The sequence below is a fragment of the Manis pentadactyla genome, chromosome 1 (genome assembly GCF_030020395.1).
Source record: "Manis pentadactyla isolate mManPen7 chromosome 1, mManPen7.hap1, whole genome shotgun sequence".
Lineage (NCBI taxonomy): Eukaryota > Metazoa > Chordata > Mammalia > Pholidota > Manidae > Manis > Manis pentadactyla.
In genome coordinates, this window is record NC_080019.1 from 180164038 (window position 1) to 180185294 (window position 21257).

Below are 21257 nucleotides of genomic sequence, written 5' to 3' on the forward strand. Positions count from 1 at the left end.
TTCTTTTGCCTCAAGCTAGTTTCCTGTTTGCTGTCACCTTCTGATGAGCTTCCCCCTAAGTGTCAGCGGGAACTTGGAAAAATCCAGTCAATTCCGTATCAGCCTGAGCTAAAAACAGTAGAAAAGGAAATCCACCCCTCTGCTCATAACCACCTACTCTCTGTCACTCATCATTTTCTAATAAATGAGAAGTTCCCTTCGAAGCTTGTTAAGTATCTTCTAAACCTAAGAAGAAATGTTTGTTTCTTTCCTTCACATTAAGGCTAGGGAAACCTGCTCATTTGCAAAGAAAAAAAGTGTATCCTGCTTAAGGTAGATTTATCTTATAACAACCAAAACTAACATTAAAAAATACCCCACTAATTGTATTAAAAACAGCATTCTGCATAACTTGTAAACACTTTCTATTTTTAAGATACTACCCTGCATAACCTGGTTTAAGGATGTTTATTTCATCAATTTGTAGTAGTTTTAAAAAGTTACAACCACCTGTTGGATGCTATGACAGCTGGCATTAGAAAAAATCAGAGATTTTTTAATGTACTAACAAGGAACTCTGTTCATAATGAGTAAAAACAGCAATTTGCAGAATAATGTGTATAGTTTGTTATTTTTTAAAAAGGAGTGCATTTATGAGCCAGGCAGAGAAAGACAAGTACCAACTGACAACACTCATTTGTGGAGTATAACAACAAAGCAAAACTGAACGAATAAAACAGCAGCAGACTCATGGACTCCAAGAAGGGACTAGTGGTTACCAAAGGGAAGGGGGTGGGGAGGGTGGGTGGGAAGGAAGGGAGGAGATTAAGGGGCATTATAATTAGCACTCACAATATAGGCAGGTCAGGGGAAAGCAGTATAACACGGAGAAGACAAGTAGTGACTCTATAGCATCTTACTACACTGATGCACAGTGACTGCAATGGGGTGGAGGAGGGACTTGATAATATGGGTGAATGTTGAAACCACAATCACATCATAAGATTGTTTATCAGTGATACCTTAATTTTTAAAAAAAGCAGGGCACATATATGTATAGTTTGTATGGAAAAATACACGTTAATCTGTTGGTAGTGCAATCTCTAGGCAGTGGGATTGAGATAGTAAAATGGGAGTAGAAATCTACTTTGGTATACAAATTACTTTGAAATCTGAAAAAAAAAGAGTAAGAAATTAAGACAGTGTGGGACAGATTATATTTTCCAAAGAGAGCAGCACTAACATACGCCACCCCATGTGCTCTTCTTGCGGTATGACACTGACATTCCTTCAGAAACAGATGGGGGTCTATGCTCCTTCCTCTGGAGCCTGAACAGACCTTTGTGAGTGCCCCAGTCAATAGCAGAAATGGAAAAAAATGACACTGCTTGACTTCCTAGTTAGGTGATAAAGGCAGTAGGCAGTCCATCTGGCCTCCTTGTTCTCAGAGCACTTACCCTTGGAATTCAGCCACCATGTTGTGAGGAAGCCCAGGCCACATGGGGAGGCCACAAGTGAGTGTTCCCACCAATAGCCAGCATCAATTGCCAGACCTGTGAATGAAACAAGCTTTCAGACGATTCCAGTCCCCAGCCTTAGATTCTTGTAGCTGACGTCCCAGACACTGGAGAGCAAAGAAAAGCTGTCCTTGCTCGGCTGTCTGAATTCCTGACCACAGAAATCATGAGAGATATTAATTATTGCTGTGTTAAGCCACTAAGTTTTGGGGTTATTCAGCAACAGACAGTGGATACCTAGTACATCCAAAGAAGGTAAAGAAATGATTTTTTTCCCCCTTTAACAGTTTTTTCATTTCATTGTTTGATTCAGTTATTGCAGCTCTCTTACATTAAAAAAATCGCATTATGGTTTAAAACTCACCTTTTGTCCATTCAGTAACAACTCCAGCTCTTGCTGAAGCCCACAATAGTGAGGTCATGGTTTCTGTGGGTCTCAGCCTGCTCAGCTGCAGACAGAAGCTCCTTTTCCTCTCCCTTCCAGTGGTTAGTGCTGAGCACTGCCTTCTGTGTGAAAGTGGGAGAAGAGACCATGCTGTGAAAAACGACCTCATTTATCAGCAGGTATGAACCCTGGGGAGGGATCAGGGCTTGGAAAAAGTCAACCAAAACAAATGTGAAAACAGGTGGAAAACATTAAATCATGGTGTCAACAGGTATATATACAAAATCATCTCAGAGCCTCGTTCGTGCTGGAACCAGAGTGCGAAGGGCTGCAAGAAGTGAGTCAGCTAGTCTGGTGGTCTCTCTCCCCAGGCTGTACTTCACAGTCTCAGGGTGTGGTGTCAGAAAGCACCAACACCCGGCTCTAGGGTGGGGCATGGGCATCAGTATTTTCTTCAAATTCCCCAGGTGATTCCAACGTGAAGCCAAGATTGAAAACCATGGAATTTCTAGCTCAGTAGTTTTGTTTTTTTGTTTTCACCCCTCTCCAAAACACCTGAATGAGGTGACATATCCTGGCTGCAGTGTTGTTTTACTTGGTATAATTTTCAATGACAAGGAAAAGGTGTGAAATATATCACTCCAGGAGCTCAGGTAATTTTCTGTCTATATATTTCTTTTTGATTGGTCATTGTGATGCACCTTCCTGGGGCATGCCTACCTATATTAAAAATCACAGGAATTCTGCACACACACTCAGGAGTTTGCTGGCTCTGAGGGTGGAGTCAGGATTTGAACCTAGGCCTGGCTGCAGTACCAGGCTCTCTACACAGTGCAGCCTCTCTAATCCAGGTGAAGAGATAAGGCAGAAAAAAGTTTTCCTTCTCCCTGGACTTTGAAATGTGTTTCCAACAGTCCCAGATGCAAGAAGGAAGTTTGTCAGACATTGTTGGGAGTTGGAATGTAAAGACTTAAGAGATGCAAACCCGGCAGAAGTACAAGCCCTCCCAACAGCCTCCCAATAGAGAATTCCTATTCCCAGAGGTAGGGCAGGACTCCAGGATGACTGGTTTCCTGGGGTAGGGCTGACGGACAGGGAGGGGCTGTGACCGTCGTGCTCTCAGGTGTCCCCAGCTCCTGTTGAGCAGGTTTCTCCTCCAGGATCTATTTGTTGATTCTGGGGGTTTGCCTTTTGACAAGAGAAAGGCATTCTCTATCAGCCACCTGGCATCAGGCGTGTGCCAGGACGTGATGGGCCCAAGAGGAAACATATGATGCAGACAGCTAGTGAACAGGATCCAGTTTATTTTATGAATGACTGGGACAGTCTTACTGGATTGTGACAATGGTACAAGTAGCATTCAGCATTTGCTTAAATCTATACAGAAGACCCAAGGACAGACCTTCAAGAGTCTAGATGAAAGAAGTCAGAATGTGAGTCGCAGTTCTTCCCTTCCACTGTGACCTTGTCCAAGTGGAAAGGACAGTCTTTAATGTGTCTGAGCCTCGGTTTTCTCATATGTAACATGGAGTTAATGACAAGACCTACCGAGCCTACTTGACAAGAGTTATGAACATTCTGGAATTTTGCTTGGGACTGAAATCCAGCTCAGCTATCTGTTGTTTTCAAAACCCATCTTTCCTCCCATTTGGAAACTCACACGACCAGTTTTCTGGTCTCACTGCCGCTATCCTCGGAGCCCAAACCCCCTACGGTGCTTCTTCCACAGCACTGGCAAGCTCCCCTGGCTCCTCTGGGGTGACTCACAGGGCCTGGATGCTCTCTTCCAGCCATATTCACCAGGTATCTGCCAATCATCAAACCCTGTGCCCAACACTGACACACAATGGGGAGCAAGACGGTTTAAATGGGCAGGAAATTAAACCAAGTCCTCACACTAATAGGCAGATCATTACAGCCTTGTACATTAGAAAGGGAGTGTACCTGGTCTGAGACTCTTGAATTGTTTGGGTTGAGGGGCAGGGTGGTATGACCTAATCAAGGAGATCAGGACAAGCGATATTTGGGTAAAATCAGGGTTAGGAGGCTTAAGAGGTAAACAGTGTAGAGAAAACTCTTTGTGACACAAGAGGGCATTAGCAAGTATGAGAGGCTAAAAGCAGTGCAATAATGAAAGGGCAGGGAGGATGAGAGGCTCACTGGTGGGGGGGGGGGCAGCTGGCCCTCTGGGCAGCTGATAACCACGCAGGCCCACAGTCCGGAGCTCGGTGCACATCCAAATAGCAGCCAAGAAGCTTCTGCACAGTTGTTATCTAGAGGCCATCAAGAGTCTACATGCAGAAACTTGCAGGAGCCCAGACAAGACGTGAGGGTAGCATGAGCCATGTAGTGGTAAAGGGACAAAGGGTTCAAAAGGATTTGGGAAGTATCACTTGCCCTGTCCCTTCCATGAGTTGACTGATCGTACCATAGAACATTTATTGAACCACATCCAGCATTGAGCAAGGCCATTTTCCATTAATAGGCTACACACGTGGATGTGGCTTTTTTTTGCTTTTTCCTTTGTTGCTAGGCTGAGGTAGGGAATAGGCTGGAGCCCACTTGCTCCTTGAAGTCCTGGCTATTCTGTTCTTTGCTCTCTTCTCATGCATCTAAATCCTCTCATTTCTCTGCAGCCAGAGGGCAAGAAAGTGCCAAAGGGAAGGAAATGGCTCTACAGGATTAGTCCTTGGCCACATCCTCTAGCCCATTTCTGTACTAACATTTGAGAAACAGGTCCAGTGCACAGTAAGATATCTTGCTTTCCACTAGCCCTTGATCCTTGTGTGTGTGTGTGTGTCTCCTTTGGGAATCTTGCTTAGAAGTTTGTGGTTGAGTGCAGAAATCCAGCAGTCAAGCTTCTAGATCATAGTATCATCTAAATGCCATCAAATCTCCACCACCATTTCTAATATCTTCACTAATGCTCCATTTACCCCACAACATTGTATATTCATTCATCCATACCTGCTTATGTATGAGGTACTGTTTTCTATTGCATGAACAAATTGCCCTCAAGAAGCTTACAAACTAATCTAAGAGTCCCACAATCTTCTCCCAGTGAACAATTAGTTTTGAACGTCCCTGAGTACTAATACTAAAAAGCATTTAAGATAAATAAACCTAACTTGCACGAGATGCTGGGTATCACATACCATCAGTTGGGTGTTTCCGTTTGGTGTATACCTGCTACAGCACATACCATATTGCCATTTCAGGAGGAAGAAAACAAAGGAGATAGCAAAGAATGGGGAGAAACTGTGAAAGAAAATGCAAGAGAAAAAGGTGGGTAGCAGGCCACCACACTTGCATAGACATGTATCCCTTCCTCTTGCCCAGTGAAGTTAGCTGCAGTCTTCCAGCCTTAAATTAAACCCACAGACCCTCTCATATCTTCTTCAGGTTTTTGAAAGATACCAGCAAATCAATAATTTATTACATGCTCTGCTTTACATGAAAGGAGGCTTCCAAGACTTGCCCAGTTCTGCCCTATCTTGCCTTTGGGCCAATTTTAAAATCTTAACTAGGAAAATGTTCATTTAGTGCTTTCTAGTTTACAAATTATCTTAAGTGACTTGATATGTCACTTCTGATAGGTATTTTCATCATCCCCATCTTCCAAATGAAAAAAGTTAACTCAAGAAGGATAGAAGACTTGAAACATTGCACAGATAAGACAGAGCGCCACAACTTAAGTTTCTCGATCCTAAGTCCCTTGCTCATTTCACCGCTCATCTGCCCATGCAGCCTGTAGAATCTTACCACACTACACCCCTGCTATCACCCTCAACAAAATTACACACAGCTGCCTTTGGGTGCCATCATCTGCTCTGAAATCATGAGGCCAACTCAGCAAACTGTATGGAGCAACTGCCCAGTGCATGTCCACTATGAAGTCCCAAGTGGTTCTGAATGCATTTACTCAGTTTGTCCTCTGCCACTTAATTCTGTGCTCTAACAATGCCTTAACCCTCATATTGCCATTGACAAAGCTGTGTGATAATGGAGTTCCCATAAAGTAAAAAAGGAAAACTATCATACAGGGGGTTTAAAGGTAAGTTGTACAGTTGTTCAAACTCCTTGAAATAAATCAGATAATTAGAAGGTAGTGGAAGTTACTTGACACAGAGCATCATAAACTTAATCACAGTCTGGGGGTACAGACTAGTAGAGTGTAGGACTTCAATGGATTTAACACAATACTAACAGCATTCCGTGAAGACTGTGCTGGAATGACTAATGAACTTGGCTCAGTTATTTCTACTTGCAGGAAAGCATTCTCCAGCATCCATTTCCAGCCCCCAGCAAGGTAGAGGTGATCTTCTAGTGTTTACCCCCAGGCGTGTGAATCCTTAGAGAGTTCTCTCTCACTACTGCAGTAGTCAATTCCTTCTGAACAAAGCCTACTGTCTCATTTCCAGAGTTCAGGTTTGAATCCTATTCGGAAGCTTGCTATTCTAATTAGGGGATATTTTTAAATAACATTCTCTATTTCCCCTGTATCAGTCTGTATCTATTTTCTATCTTTTGCAACCAAGTCATTCAAATTATATTTCCTAGAAATCCATCCCTAAAATAAGGACTGCTACTAGTTACCCGTTTGCTGAGATCACTCAGCAGAGCACCCAACACATCTTAACACTTAATATTTACTTTAATATTTAAAGTACAATACTGCATTCTGCGAGTAATGCATTAGAAATACCTTTTAGATGTTCAAGGATGTTAGTAGTCTTAACCATCAATTATATGCATCTAGCACAATGCTTGTTACTAAGTAGGTGATCAATGCTGAACAAATACTGTGCCTCAAGAAGGGTTGAAATCTGATATAAAACACAATTACTACCACCGGCAATACATTTCTTTGCCCCCTTTGTCACCTTGACACAGGCATCACACTTTCAGATTTTATTAAGACTGGAAAAAACTAGGGAAAATGAAGAGAGTTACAACTTTAGAAGTTCATCTGTATAAATAGGTAAATATACAAAGGCTCAAATGTTCTGTTTTACAATGCAAGTCCATTTCTAAACCTGAGTTTTCTCAGTAGTTTGAAAATAACTTTGGAAATTACAATATCACATTTCACATCCCAGCTTACACATATGCATTTACATCTGCATGAGTGTGTATGCAAAATGTTTTACTATAAATGTCCTTTTAAGGACACTTGAAAATGACAAAAGAACTAAAATTATGAGACCCAAATTTTACCTTTAGTTCACTTAAACTTTTCCACTCCATTGGTACTTTATCCATCAAATTGGTATTTCTCCTAATACCTTAGCAGGTTCACCAAAGTGAAAAGAAAAAAGAAAAACAAAGAACAGCCAGCACTCTGAAAAAGAAAAAAAAAAACACAGAAGTCTATCCAAATACATAACCATAAAAATCTCCATACCCCCTTTGAGCGTGATCAACTGTCAAGTAGACTCAATGACAACTTATTAATTCAAGTGACTTCCATTTTTTCTTGTAAGTCTTAAGGTGGGAGAGTATCAGGCAGAGTATCTCCCCACCCCTTTCCCTACCATTCCTAATTATTCAAGATAAACTGGAATCTGAGAGATGGCCTGGTTAAAGCAGTATGCTAATAAAGCCAGTGTCTTAGGATTCATCTCTGCAAAGGTCAATGAGTTTATCTTTGTCCCAAGGACCTAGACTACACTCCTCACTGCAGGCAGCTTTCTTAACAACGTGTCCCACTGGTCGTAAAATAGAGGGCCAGCACTGGGGTAAATGGATGAAAACAGAACCATCTTCACTAATCGGGGGAAAAAAATCCCACATATGATGCGTTAATAGAATCTTATCTGTACAAAAAAAAAAATCACATATATTCATAGCTCTATGTTAAACACATTTCAAGTCCAAAATATCGGATGACAGTTAACATTTGACTCTTGCTTTTTAGAACTGCCTAATAACATTCTACACAAAGCTACTAAAGGTCCTGCTAATTGTTACTCAATTTGTGTTATCAGTTAATTCCATTGCCATCCTTTTCTCTTTTTAGTATTAATATACATACCATGGTTTTAAAAATATTAATCATTAATCGTTTGGTTCAGAATACTGTGAAAAATCCAGCTAGGAAATTATTCATAGAATTGTATTCTGTATTTTTATTTTTTAAAGTGTCCACATTTAAAATGTAGAATTTGCAAATATCTAATAATTCAGTTAAAAATAAAACAGCTCCCTTTAGTATCACAATACGTAAAATGGTATTATAAACTCCAAATGGCAAGGTTAACTACATGACAATAATGCCAGAAGCTGTGAAACTCATTAAACCTCTTAATGAATGTCAGTTTAAAGAACATTTCTATGTTCCATGATTATAAAGGCTCAGCAATTCATTCATAGCATAACATGAGGTCAAGCAAAATTTTATTTTTACAATGACAAAACCGCATTTAAACAAACAAAAAAATCCTCCCAATTATTTTAGAACAATCCTATTTGGAGGGTATAATCTTTTTAAAAATATATTGACTTACCGAATTTCAATTGTTGGGCTGCTGACTACTGCTGTGAAAGTTTGTATTTAAAAATATCACAAATATTTTTATTTAAGAGTGAAAACATCAGTGTTGTTTCATTGCAAAGCAATTTTCACCTGAGTAGATTCTGAAATTTAGTGCTCATATATTTTGGGGGAGGTGGGGAAGGAAAGCCCAACTTGTACCAGATACTGAGTTTGAAGCTGATTCCTTCACAGTGATTTCCCAGAGAGCTGATGAAACATCTGCTGTGACCTTTCCAGGACACACGATGGTCCCCTTTCTCCTGTACATTTGTTCTGGCATTCTTTGAATTATATTTATTTCCACTTGGCCACCAAGCACAGCAACCCAATTCATTCAGTTCTATACAACACTGTCTATATTATGTACATGTTTAATTATCAATAGGAAATAGAAAATAAAAATTTAACAGTGATTGAGAAAGGGTCAGAAAATGAAACAGGGAAAGTAATACTGCATAATCAGAATATCCTATTATCCTACCAGTTTCAATGACAGGGTTCTTCCTTTATTAGTTGAAATACAAAGAAGGCATAGGGGATCCCAGGAAAATAATATTATATATAATCAGAAAATTCAACGTGCTCCATCATCAGAATTTCCATCACACATTTAATTTCTTCTGTACAATTTTTATAAACTTGTTTTTCTTTTCAAAATCATTAATTTCCAGATTAAATTCAGCACTACACAGTATGCCCTTGAAGTAAAATGAGGTTACCTGCTTTATTTGGATACCAAGTTCCCTTCCAGACAGCATTAAAATAAAGACAAGACTACACAGATAAAATCCAGTATAATTCAAATCCAACAATGAAAAATTTCCCCCATATTGTTGCAAAATTCTTTCTACTGAAATGCTTTGCTACAATAATAAAAAGCATACATTACATATAAAAGATACCAGTGTACTAAAAAGTGACAGAAGTGGACTAGCAAATCCTTCAAAGCACATTATATAAATGACTAGCATTTAAAAACATTTCTCCTATAAAATGTAGGTCATATACATTTATAAATTGGCGGTTTTATTTCTAAAGCAGTGATGTGTGTGTTCAAATAGTTAGTTGTTCTATACAATATAGTATCTACTCAATTCAAACTACAATAGGTTTGTCTTTCTTTGTATTGAAGTTGAATAAATTCATCTGATCAGCTGAGAAATCAAGCTTGAAAAATATCTAAAAATCAAAGTAGAAAGTTTAGAATTATTGAAATGTAGCTATGAAATATGAAGAGAACTATTTATTTCACAATTGAGCTGAAGTTCACCTCAAAACTTATGGGCTTGAATCTAAAACAGAAACAAATATTAAAATCCAAAGCAAACCACAAAGTTAGGTAGCAGTACAGAAGCAGTAAAAAAAACACACCCCCTTCTTTCAGTGTGATGGGCACTAAGTTTTGCGGTCTTCCTCCATCCTGCAGAAGAGTGGTAAGGCCATTCAATGCTTAGTGAAAGTGAGTACAGATGAAGTCAGATTTAGCCTGTCTCCCCTGCAACTTCAATTAGGCTGTGTAAACAGTGTTACGTTCCGACAGGAGGAACAATGGAATTTGCTTATAAAAACTGATTGAAGATAATAATTATTAAATGAAATAAGGATAATTCGTAACTCTGAAATGTTTTTAGAACTTTCCTGATGCTACCTGTAAAGTTAGCACTGCTATGTATTATTGCTTACATACAGTACAACATCGTATGCCTTCTAACATAAAGCAGTATTGTGATTTGTCTGTACATATTTACAGGTTCTTAAAAACAAGCTGTAAAAACATTACATACTTTCAGACAATACAAATTATTTAGCACATTGGTACTCACTTCAAAACAAATGGAATGCATAACATTAATAAACATCGTAAAGGAAGACGCACATAAAAGTCCTTGATTGTCAAGACACGTTTATATATAAACTCTAACTGTGCAGAATTAAAGATTCAATCATAGGTACATCCTTATTTGATGAACCATATTTACAGCATGGCATTGCATAAAAAAATAAAATAATGTTTACAGGGTTTTTACTTTATCCATTGGATTAAAGAAAGCAACAAACACAACAAGAAATGTTTGTCTGCTTTAGTTTCCTACCAAAGTTTAAGTGAAAAAAGGAAACACACGGTTTTATTTGCAGAATATAGCAAAAATTGGAAAATTATTTCCCTGAAATAAAGCAATTTGAAACAGAAAAGGTTTAAATTAAATTGCAGTGTCAAAAAGTCTCTCATTGATTATAATAGTGCTTCTTCAAGTAAATATACTGTGAAAAAAACAAGTTCTAGTTTAGAATGTTCTGAGTCTAAGAAATGTACTACAGTAATGCCTACTTTTAAAGTTTCCCGGCTTTTTTTTTTTTAACAGCCCTTTAAAAACCCAAATTAATAAAATGAAAGAAGTGGCAAAAGATCTAACCTAGCTGGCACTTTGCAAGTTTCTCTCACCTGTGGAAATGAAAGCCTACCCTGAGCACAGGCCTCTCTTTTGCCTCTCAAAGAGAGAAAACTACCCAACCACTGACAGTCCTCAGCCAGATGGATTTATATGGTATCAAGTAGAAAACTGCAAGTAGATCCCCCAAATCTAAGAGCCACTCAAATGTTCTGAACCAAATGAAATATATGTGCAACAGGTCTTTTTTTTAAAGCTTTTAGATGTTCAAGAGATACTACTTCATCTAACGTGATGCTTCCAATCTTCAAACATGAGGATAGGTCGTAAGTGGAAAAGCACACCTCACTTACATTGACCAAAAGCTTAAGGGTAAGAGCATGTTTTAATAGAACAATCTACTCAGAGAGAAATGAGAAACACAAACTGCAAAAAGCTCTCTCATATCCTCAATATTCTGATTTAAATAGCAGCACAAAAGGCTACTTTCTCTATTAATGCCCTGATAGCAATTAAGTTAACTTTCTGATCCAAAGTGGGGAAACCCAAATTGTTGAGATATTTATCATATGATGATAACACATGGTAACTCTGGTAGGCATTTAGAATTTCACAGTTAAGAGAAGATGACTATACTTAAATGGTAAGTCAATAAGTTATGCCTAAGTATTACTTGTCTCAAAAATGCTTATAACGTGGTAGAAAAGTCAGCCATTACGTAGATTTAAAGAAATGTGCTGAAGACAGGAATGCCACACCTGAAATTCTGCTTGCATAACTACCAATTTCAAAGGCCTTCCTTCCTTAGCAGAGCCTAACTGCTCAGCAGTACAGTCTCTTTCTAAAAACTGTGCTGGTGGTGTTAAAACCAACAAACAAAAAACTTTATACTGTACCAAGAACTACATCAAGCTCTCAGTAGAGCAAAATTTTTATCAGGCTCAAAAAAAAAAAAAAAAAAAATTCAGAGCATGAAATAAATGCCTACTACCATCAAATAGTAGTAAGACAAATACAAATGCCTATCTAAGATGAGCACAGTTCTATTTTTAACATCTCAGCTGAATGATGAATGAAGCCTTCTTGTAATTGTGATATGCACCACAACACACGTCATTCTTAATAGTCAATAGTGGCAGAATTTAAATATCTACTTCAAAGAAGTCTAAAACTCTTGAAAAATTTGGCAGCAAAGAGAGCTGTCAAATGGGAGAATTAGTATTTCAAGCAAAGCTTAATAACCAAATTGTAGAGGAAGCCACATTAAACATAATTTATATTCCTTATTACAAAAACACCAATATATTCAAAATAAATGTGAAAGATGTTAAGGGTAGATATTTTCTTTGTTCCCTTTCTTTATGAGAACAGTCTTAGGATAACATTAAATAAAATAAAAAATAATTTAAATGTACAACATTCTATACTGAAATGAAGACTGCAGATCTACAGGGCCAATATATAAGCTAAAATGGAAATTAACAATAAAATTTCATTTTCCAAGGATATTAATTTTAGATTATCACTGGTGCTATAGCAGTATATGCACTGTGACAAATATGGCAGAAATTTAAAATAAAAAAAAAGTTGGAACAAATTAAAGTTAATAAAATCAATATAACTAATATATTTTCTAAAAATTAAAAATGTCCAAAATGTATAATTCAAACCATCATTCTTTAGAAAAGTATATATATATGTGTGTGTGTGTATATATAAGCACTATTTATTGTACCATGCTGTATTATTTTAAGACAAAGTATTAAAAAAAAAAAACATTCGTGGCATAAGGATAAAGTCTGTAGTTTATTTAGATTTTGAAATGCAACAAAAAGTTTCCGATCACTCATCTAGCTGAAAAAGAAACTGTAGTTACTTGAGTTAGTAAACACTTTTTTTGGTTTGTAAAATTGTAATGAGCAGTGTTCATTAAAAAGAATTCAAGATAAAATAAGCAATTAAAATGCCCATTTCTTTAGTTTCTCTGGATACTGTTTAATTATCCAATCTATTAAGATTCTAGAAAGAGAAGGATTAAACCAGGTTTTACAGTTCCAAAGATACCCAATTTCCTTTTATTGCCAAAAATTAAAATTGTCAGATATGAGATGATTATGACACAACCATATCAAACCTAAAAATCTAATTTTATTTTACTTTGAGAAATCAAAAATACCAAATAAATTCTAAGTGCTCTATGTTAACTGAAGTGTATATGTAAAGTAAAATACAATTAAGCTTTAAAACATGGAATATACATTTTTGTGTAAGCATTATGTTCTTGGGAATGTAATCTACAGAATATCTTTTTTACTAAATCTTCAAAACCTTGATACCTGCACATGAAAAATCATAAAAAATATCTAAGTACAACTGTACAAAGAAACTGACATCAATATGCATACTTCCATAGAGAAGTGAATGCTTCAACAGTTAGGTATTTTGGTAGAAGTTTTGAAAGTATGCATATATTTAAAGTAATTAGGCTTTTAAATAGTGGAGTCTTAGACTATCAGATTTTTATTACTTTTTTTCTCAAAAAAAAAAACATGTTAATATAATGCAAAATGAAAATCAAGGGTATATGGCGTATCATTCTTTTTAAAAGGTGGTTTCTTGGTTTCTTTTTTTCCCTTGATAGGACACACTAGTTTATTTAAGCCATAATCTCTTGACATTTAAACTTTTAAGTTCACTCTGTAAAGTATACTCAGATTCCCTGCTGAAGTGCAATGACTATGCTGAAAAACTTAGAAACAGTATGAGTCAATTTCACACAATTACTAATCTCCTAAGAATGTACAACGTTATCAGTTAGGAAACAATTGTGCGAAGTCTTTTTTTTTCTTCCTTTTAAACTTGGTGTAGGTGGAATAGCAAGTTTCTGATCTAAAACAAGTAATGCATTGCTTCTATAAAGGTGACAACATGTAAGGCAGTTCAAAGAATGCTGACTAACCAAACAAAACGCAATTATTGGATTATCTTGCTATTCGTATCAGCTTAACTTGTTATAACGCATAGCTCGTAAATCTGTACAGCACTCCATTTTACACAGAGTAACCCCACTCTTGATTAATCTGTTCTAAAGTGCCAGTATTATTTACACTTTTTTTTTAGCCAAAAGTCTGGCCAGTTGTGGCATCAGGTGAAGATGTCATCCCAGCTCTATTATCATTTACATTCACCAAGGGAAATTCTGGAAATTCAGCACTTGTCCCTGGTCCCCGAAGGTTCACCTGTCCATTGGCAGTGCTAAACTGAGTAGCTATTCCAGCTCTGGATCCATGATAAGGAGCACGGAAAGGCTGTTCAAAAGAGCTCATTTGGTAAGCTTGATGGACTGGCTGAGCCTCAGCTTTCTTCTGAGAAGTCACTTGATCCAAAAAGTCCTGTGTCGATGTGGCAGAAGCATGGTTTGTCTCATCACCTGAAAAGGGAAATGAATGCTGTGAATCACCAACTATTAGTCCAAAGTGGGACTTATCTGGAGTTGTTCTTAGTGGAGAATTCATTCCTGATCGAAAGCTATTGATGGGCATGGCTGCATAGACTTGCTTGTCTATGGAAGAGAATGCTGGCGGATTTGGAAGCGTCTGGTTATCAGTCACAAAGTTAAGGCTTGGGCTATTCAAATAGGCATCATTTTGGCTAGTTCTGTCCAAAGCCTGCTGCAGGAACTTTGAGTACTCCTGCAGCATGTTGGCTTTATCTGATGAGGATGCTTGGGGGCTTGGCCCAACACTCTCCGCCGGGGTGACCTCAGGTACTTCTGAGGAATTTATGGATATGCTAGAAGTCACCTCAGTGTCGGCAACACTGAATGATATCTCATGCTGTCCATTAGCTTTATGGGAATAATGATCCAACAGAGTCTGCAGGACCTCATCTGGAATCACATTTTTGTCATGATTACTCTTAATCTCCACATTCAGTGCCTGTGAATCCAATATGGATGCTGTGGTACTTTCATCAATGACACTTGCCACAGCTGCTTGGGTTACAGAAGGCTGAGAAGCTATGGTGCCCACATTTAGGGCATACTCCCTACTGTTGTTACTTGCTGCTTGAAGATACCGCTTCTTCTTCAAAAATTGCATGGCATCATCATAATTAGTACTGCTATGCACAGGTTTACTGGGCCCCTCTTGCAAATTATCAACCTGATCAATGTCAGCATTGCCTTCTGAGTCCAGTAAAGCTTGTTTATCCACAAGTTCAAAAGCGTATTTTGAAACTTTGCTCTCTTCATATGTAGATAAAGGCGAAATTGTCTGACTTTGCTCCAGTGGCTGTTTCAGACTTCTCTTACTATTTATTTTTTTGAGAACCAACTTAGGTGGATGTATTTCTCCTGATGCATCTTCCAAATGTGAGCCCCCAACCGAAGAATGTGGCATTTCAACCGCGTATTCTGCTACCATATACTCATCTTTTACTTTAGTACTTGAAGAATAAAGAGGCAAGTAATCATTTTTATCTTTCTTCAGGTCAGATTTGTCTAAAGCACTCTCTTTGTCCACCCCAGATGATTTTTTCTCTGTTTTCTGCCTCTTCTTTTTTGGCAGTGAGTTATCTTTTGGTGACGTAGAAAAGCCAGAATCTTCTTCAGATGTCAGAAGGCCACCTTTGATGGCACATCTGTTTAGTTTTTTGTCATGATTTTCATGGCACATACGTTTATGTTTCAATACACGGTCTGTTCTGGAAAAATACTGTTGAATTCAGAGTTCAGTAGTGAGTTTTTTTGTTTTAGTTTATGTTTGTCAACCAAGAAAAGGAAAGGAAAGGGAAGGAAAGGAAAAAAAACAATTAATATAAAAACAGATGTAAGTATAACAACATAAGCAATTCCAAACTAATTTGCTGAGCCAACTGTCATAAGTCTAACCAACAACAGTTGGGAAGTTTTTCAAATAATTCTGGTAATATTTTCTAATTTATTAGCATTATTTTATAATTTAAGAAAGAAGAATTCCAATGTCAATCATACCTCAATAAAGTAATTTAAAAAAATAATAATTTAAGACCACCTCTTACCTGTAAACAGTATTCACACTGGTAAGGTTTTTCTCCACTATGAGTTCTCTTATGCCTTTCCATATGATATTTCTGTATGAATCTCATACCACATTCATCACAGCGAAATGGTTTTTCACCTAGTACAGAAAGTTAAAAACAAAATATTGTAAAATAACGAATTACTTTACCACAACAATCTCTAAATAAATGGCTTTTGAAAACTGTCATACTTTGCTCTTTTTAAATGACAAAGAAGTCTTCCCTATACTAAATATATCTTCCAATTTGATCTGTCTGGAATATTTTGCTCTATATTGGCATATCCATTGAAAAAAAAAGCTAGAAGCAGGCATACTCAACTTCCCTGCTTTCTATTTTATGTGTACATAAACATAGTCTTTCCATGGAGACCAGTAGTGCCAGGAACTTAAGAGCAACAGGAACACCGCTTGAGTAACATAATTTGATGTTTCTAATCCTTTTCCAATCACACAAAATACTATTTTCAAAAATCTTTTGAAAAAGGAAATGTTACCCACACATACTACAGCATAATTCTTGGGTACATGTTTTTAATTAATTATTTATTTTCAAAAATATTTGTGGCTAAATGAAATCTGAGTCCTAGGAAAACATTCTTAAAAATATAATTTAGGAGAGGGGGGCGGAAGATGGCGGCGTGAGTAGAGCAGCGGAAATCTCCTCCCAAAACAACATATATCTATGAAAATATAACAAAGACAACCCTTCCTAGAATAAAGACCAGAGGACACAGGACAATATCCAGACCACATCCACACCTGAGAGAACCCAGCGCCTCGCGAAGGGGGTAAGATACAAGCCCCGGCCCCGCGGGAGCCGAGCGCCCCTCCCCCCCAGCTCCCGGCGGGAGAAGAGCAGGCAGAGCGGGAGGGAGACGGAGCCCAGGACTGCCGAACACCCAGCCCCAGCCATCCGGGCCAGAGTGCAGAGCCCTCGATACTGGGAAAACAGGGCAGCAAGAACAGTGAGCAGGCACTGGAGGCTGGGCGACAGAGGACATAAGAAAAGCGCGCGACCATTTTTTTTTTTTTTTTTTTTGCTTTTTTGCTGCTTTGTTTTGGCGAGCGCTTTTTGGAAGTCTTAAAGGGACAGGGACCCCAATATTAGGGAAACAGGGCAGAAAGACCGGTGAGCAGAGGCCTGAGGCTGGCACCGGAGAATAAAGAAAAACGAACGACCAACTTTTTTTTTTTTTAATTAAAAAAAAATTTTTTTTCTTTTTTTTTTTTGTGGTCGTTGTTTTGTTTTGGCGGGTGCTTTTTGGAAGTCTTAAAGGGGCAGGGCGGGCCACTTAATCCAGAGGTAGGGAATCCGGGATCTCTGGGCACCCTAACCCCTGGGCTGCAGGGAGCAGGGAGGCCCCTTACGGAGATAAATAGCCTCCCAGCAGCTCCTGCTCCAACGCGACTCCACCATTTTGGAGTAGCTGCCAGAGCCAGGCCACGCCCACAGCAACAGCGGAGATTAACTCCATAGCAGCCAGGCAGGAAGCAGAAGCCCTGTCTGCGCGCAGCTGCGCAGCACAAGCCACTAGAGGCCGCTGTTCTCCCAGGAGAGGAGGGCCACAAACCAACAAGAAAGGAAGTCCTTCCAGCCGTCACTCGTCCCAGTTCTGCAGACTATTCCTATCACCATGAAAAGGCAAAGCTACAGGCAGACAAAGATCACAGAGACAACAACAGAGAAGGAGACAGACCTAACCAGTCTTCCTGACAAAGAATTCAAAATAAGAATCATAAACATGCTGACAGAGATGCAGAGAAATACGCAAGAAAAATGGGATGAAGTCCGGAAAGAGATCACAGATGCCAGAAAGGAGATCGCAGAAATGAAACAAACTCTGGAAGGGTTTATAAGCAGAATGGATAGAATGCAAGAGGCCATTGATGGAATTGAAATCAGAGAACAGGAACGCATGGAAGCTGACATAGAGAGAGACAAAAGGATCTCCAGGAATGAAACAATATTAAGAGAACTGTGTGACCAATCTAAAAGGAGCAATATCCGTATTATAGGGGTCCCAGAAGAAGAAGAGAGAGGCAAAGAGATGGAAAGTATCTTAGAAGAAATAATTGCTGAAAACTTCCCCACACTGGGGGAGGAAGTAATCAAACAGACCACGGAAATACACAGAACCCCCAACAGAAAGGATCCAAGAAGGGCAACACCAAGACACATAATAATTAAAATGGCAAAGATCAAGGACAAGGAAAGAGTGTTAAAGGCAGCTAGAGAGAAAAAGGTCACCTATAAAGGGAAACCCATCAGGCTAACGTCAGATTTCTCAACAGAAACCCTACAGGCCAGAAGAGAATGGCATGATATATTTAATACAATGAAACAGAAGGGCCTTGAACCAAGGATACTGTATCCAGCACGACTATCATTCAAATATGACGGTGGGATTAAACAATTCCCAGACAAACAAAAGCTGAGGGAATTTGCTTTCCACAAACCACCTCTACAGAACATCTTACAGGGACTGCTCTAGATGGGAGCACTCCTAGAAAGAGCACAGCACAAAACACCCAACATATGAAGAATCGAGGAGGAGGAACAAGAAGGGAGAGAAGAAAAGAATCTCCAGACAGTGTATATAACAGCTCAATAAGCGAGCTAAGTTAGGCAGTAAGATACTAAAGAGGCTAACCTTGAACCTTTGGTAACCACGAATTTAAAGCCTGCAATGGCAATAAGTACATATCTTTCAATAGTCACCCTAAATGTTAATGGGTTGAATGCACCAATCAAAAGACACAGAGTAACAGAATGGATAAAAAAGCAAGACCCATCTATATGCTGCTTACAAGAAACTCACCTCAAACCCAAAGACATGTACAGACTAAAAGTCAAGGGATGGAAAAACATATTTCAAGCAAACAACAGTGAGAAGAAAGCAGGGGTTGCAGTACTAATATCAGACAAAATAGACTTCAAAACAAAGAAAGTAACAAGAGATAAAGAAGGACACTACATAATGATAAAGGGCTCAGTCAAACAAGAGGATATAACCATTCTAAATATATATGCACCCAACACAGGAGCACCAGCATATGTGAAACAAATACTAACAGAACTAAAGGGGGATATAGACTGCAATGCATTCATTCTAGGAGACTTCAACACACCACTCACCCCAAAGGATAGATCCACTGGGCAGAAAATAAGTAAGGACACGGAAGCACTGAACAACACAGTAGAGCAGATGGACCTAATAGACATCTATAGAACTCTACATCCAAAAGCAGCGGGATATACATTCTTCTCAAGTGCACATGGAACATTCTCCAGAATAGACCACATACTAGGCCACAAAAAGAGCCTCAGAAAATTCCAAAAGATTGAAATCCTACCAACCAACTTTTCAGACCACAAAGGCATAAAACTAGAAATAAACTGTACAAAGAAAGCAAAGAGGCTCACAAACACATGGAGGCTTAACAACACGCTCCTAAATAATCAATGGATCAATGACCAAATCAAAATGGAGATCCAGCAATATATGGAAACAAATGACAACAACAACACTAAGCCCCAACTTCTGTGGGACACAGCAAAAGCAGTCTTAAGAGGAAAGTATATAGCAATCCAAGCATATTTAAAAAAGGAAGAGCAATCCCAAATGAATGGTCTAATGTCACAATTATCGAAATTGGAAAAAGAAGAACAGATGAGGCCTAAGGTCAGCAGAAGGAGGGACATAATAAAGATCAGAGAAGAAATAAATAAAATTGAGAAGAATAAAACAATAGCAAAAATCAATGAAACCAAGAGCTGGTTCTTCGAGAAAATAAACAAAATAGATAAGCCTCTAGCCAGACTTATTAAGAAGAAAAGAGAGTCAACACAAATCAACAGTATCAGAAACGAGAAAGGAAAAATCACGACGGACCCCACGGAAATGCAAAGAATTATTGGAGAATACTATGAAAACCTATATGCTAACAAGCTGGGAAACCTAGGAGAAATGGACAACTTCCTAGAAAAATATAACCTTCCAAGATTGACCCAGGAAGAAACAGAAAATCTAAACAGACCAATTACCAGCAACGAAATTGAAGAGGTAATCAAAAAACTACCAAAGAACAAAACCCCCGGGCCAGATGGATTTACCTCGGAATTTTATCAGACATACAGGGAAGACATAATACCCATTCTCCTTAAAGTTTTCCAAAAAATAGAGGAGGAGGGGATACTCCCAAACTCATTCTATGAAGCTAACATCACCCTAATACCAAAACCAGGCAAAGACCCCACCAAAAAAGAAAACTACAGACCAATATCCCTGATGAACGTAGATGCAAAAATACTCAACAAAATATTAGCAAACCGAATTCAAAAATACATCAAAAGGATCATACACCATGACCAAGTGGGATTCATTCCAGGGATGCAAGGATGGTACAACATTCGAAAGTCCATCAACATCATCCACCACATCAACAAAAAGAAAGACAAAAACCACATGATCATCTCCATAGACGCTGAAAAAGCATTTGACAAAGTTCAACATCCATTCATGTTAAAAACTCTCAGCAAAATGGGAATAGAGGGCAAGTACCGCAACATAATAAAGGCCATCTATGATAAACCCACAGCCAACATTATATTGAACAGCGAGAAGCTGAAAGCATTTCCTCTGAGATCGGGAACTAGACAGGGATGCCCACTCTCTCCACTGTTATTTAACATAGTATTGGAGGTCCTAGCCACGGCAATCAGACAAAATAAAGAAATACAAGGAATCCAGATTGGTAAAGAAGAAGTTAAACTGTCACTATTTGCAGATGACATGATACTGTACATAAAAAACCCTAAAGACTCCACCCCAAAACTACTAGAACTGATATCGGAATACAGCAAAGTTGCAGGATACAAAATCAACACACAGAAATCTGTGGCTTTCCTATATACTAACAATGAACCAACAGAGAGAGAAATCAGGAAAACAACTCCATTCACAATTGCATCAAAAAAAATAAAATACCTAGGAATAAACCTAACCAAAGAAGTGAAAGACTTATACTCTGAAAACTACAAGTCACTCTTAAGAGAAATTAAAGGGGACACTAACAGATGGAAACTCATCCCATGCTCGTGGCTAGGAAGAATTAATATCGTTAAAATGGCCATCCTGCCCAAAGCAATATACAGATTTGATGCAATCCCTATGAAACTACCAGCAACATTCTTCAATGAACTGGAACAAATAATTCAAAAATTCATATGGAAACACCAAAGACCCCGAATAGCCAAAGCAATCCTGAGAAAGAAGAATAAAGTAGGGGGGATCTCACTCCCCAACTTCAAGCTCTACTATAAAGCCATAGTAATCAAGACAATTTGGTACTGGCACAAGAGCAGAGCCACAGACCAATGGAACAGAC

The 21257-nt window shown here is 38.4% G+C and overlaps 1 protein-coding gene across 10 annotated transcripts in view; it reads right to left on the bottom strand.

Moving 5' to 3' along the window:
* Positions 1–12593: 12593 nt before the first annotated feature.
* The window catches only part of ZNF148 (zinc finger protein 148), a 137927-nt gene continuing 129263 nt past the window's right edge, over positions 12594–21257 (bottom strand). For all 10 annotated transcript variants that reach the window (XM_036905050.2, XM_057503520.1, XM_036905104.2 and 7 more), the window contains 2 exons: positions 15847–15965; positions 12594–15521 (listed from right to left, as the gene is read on the bottom strand). In XM_036905050.2, the coding sequence (XP_036760945.1) occupies positions 13923–15521; positions 15847–15965 (1718 nt within the window). In that variant the 3' untranslated portion in view covers positions 12594–13922. The remainder of the gene's footprint in view (positions 15522–15846; positions 15966–21257) is intronic.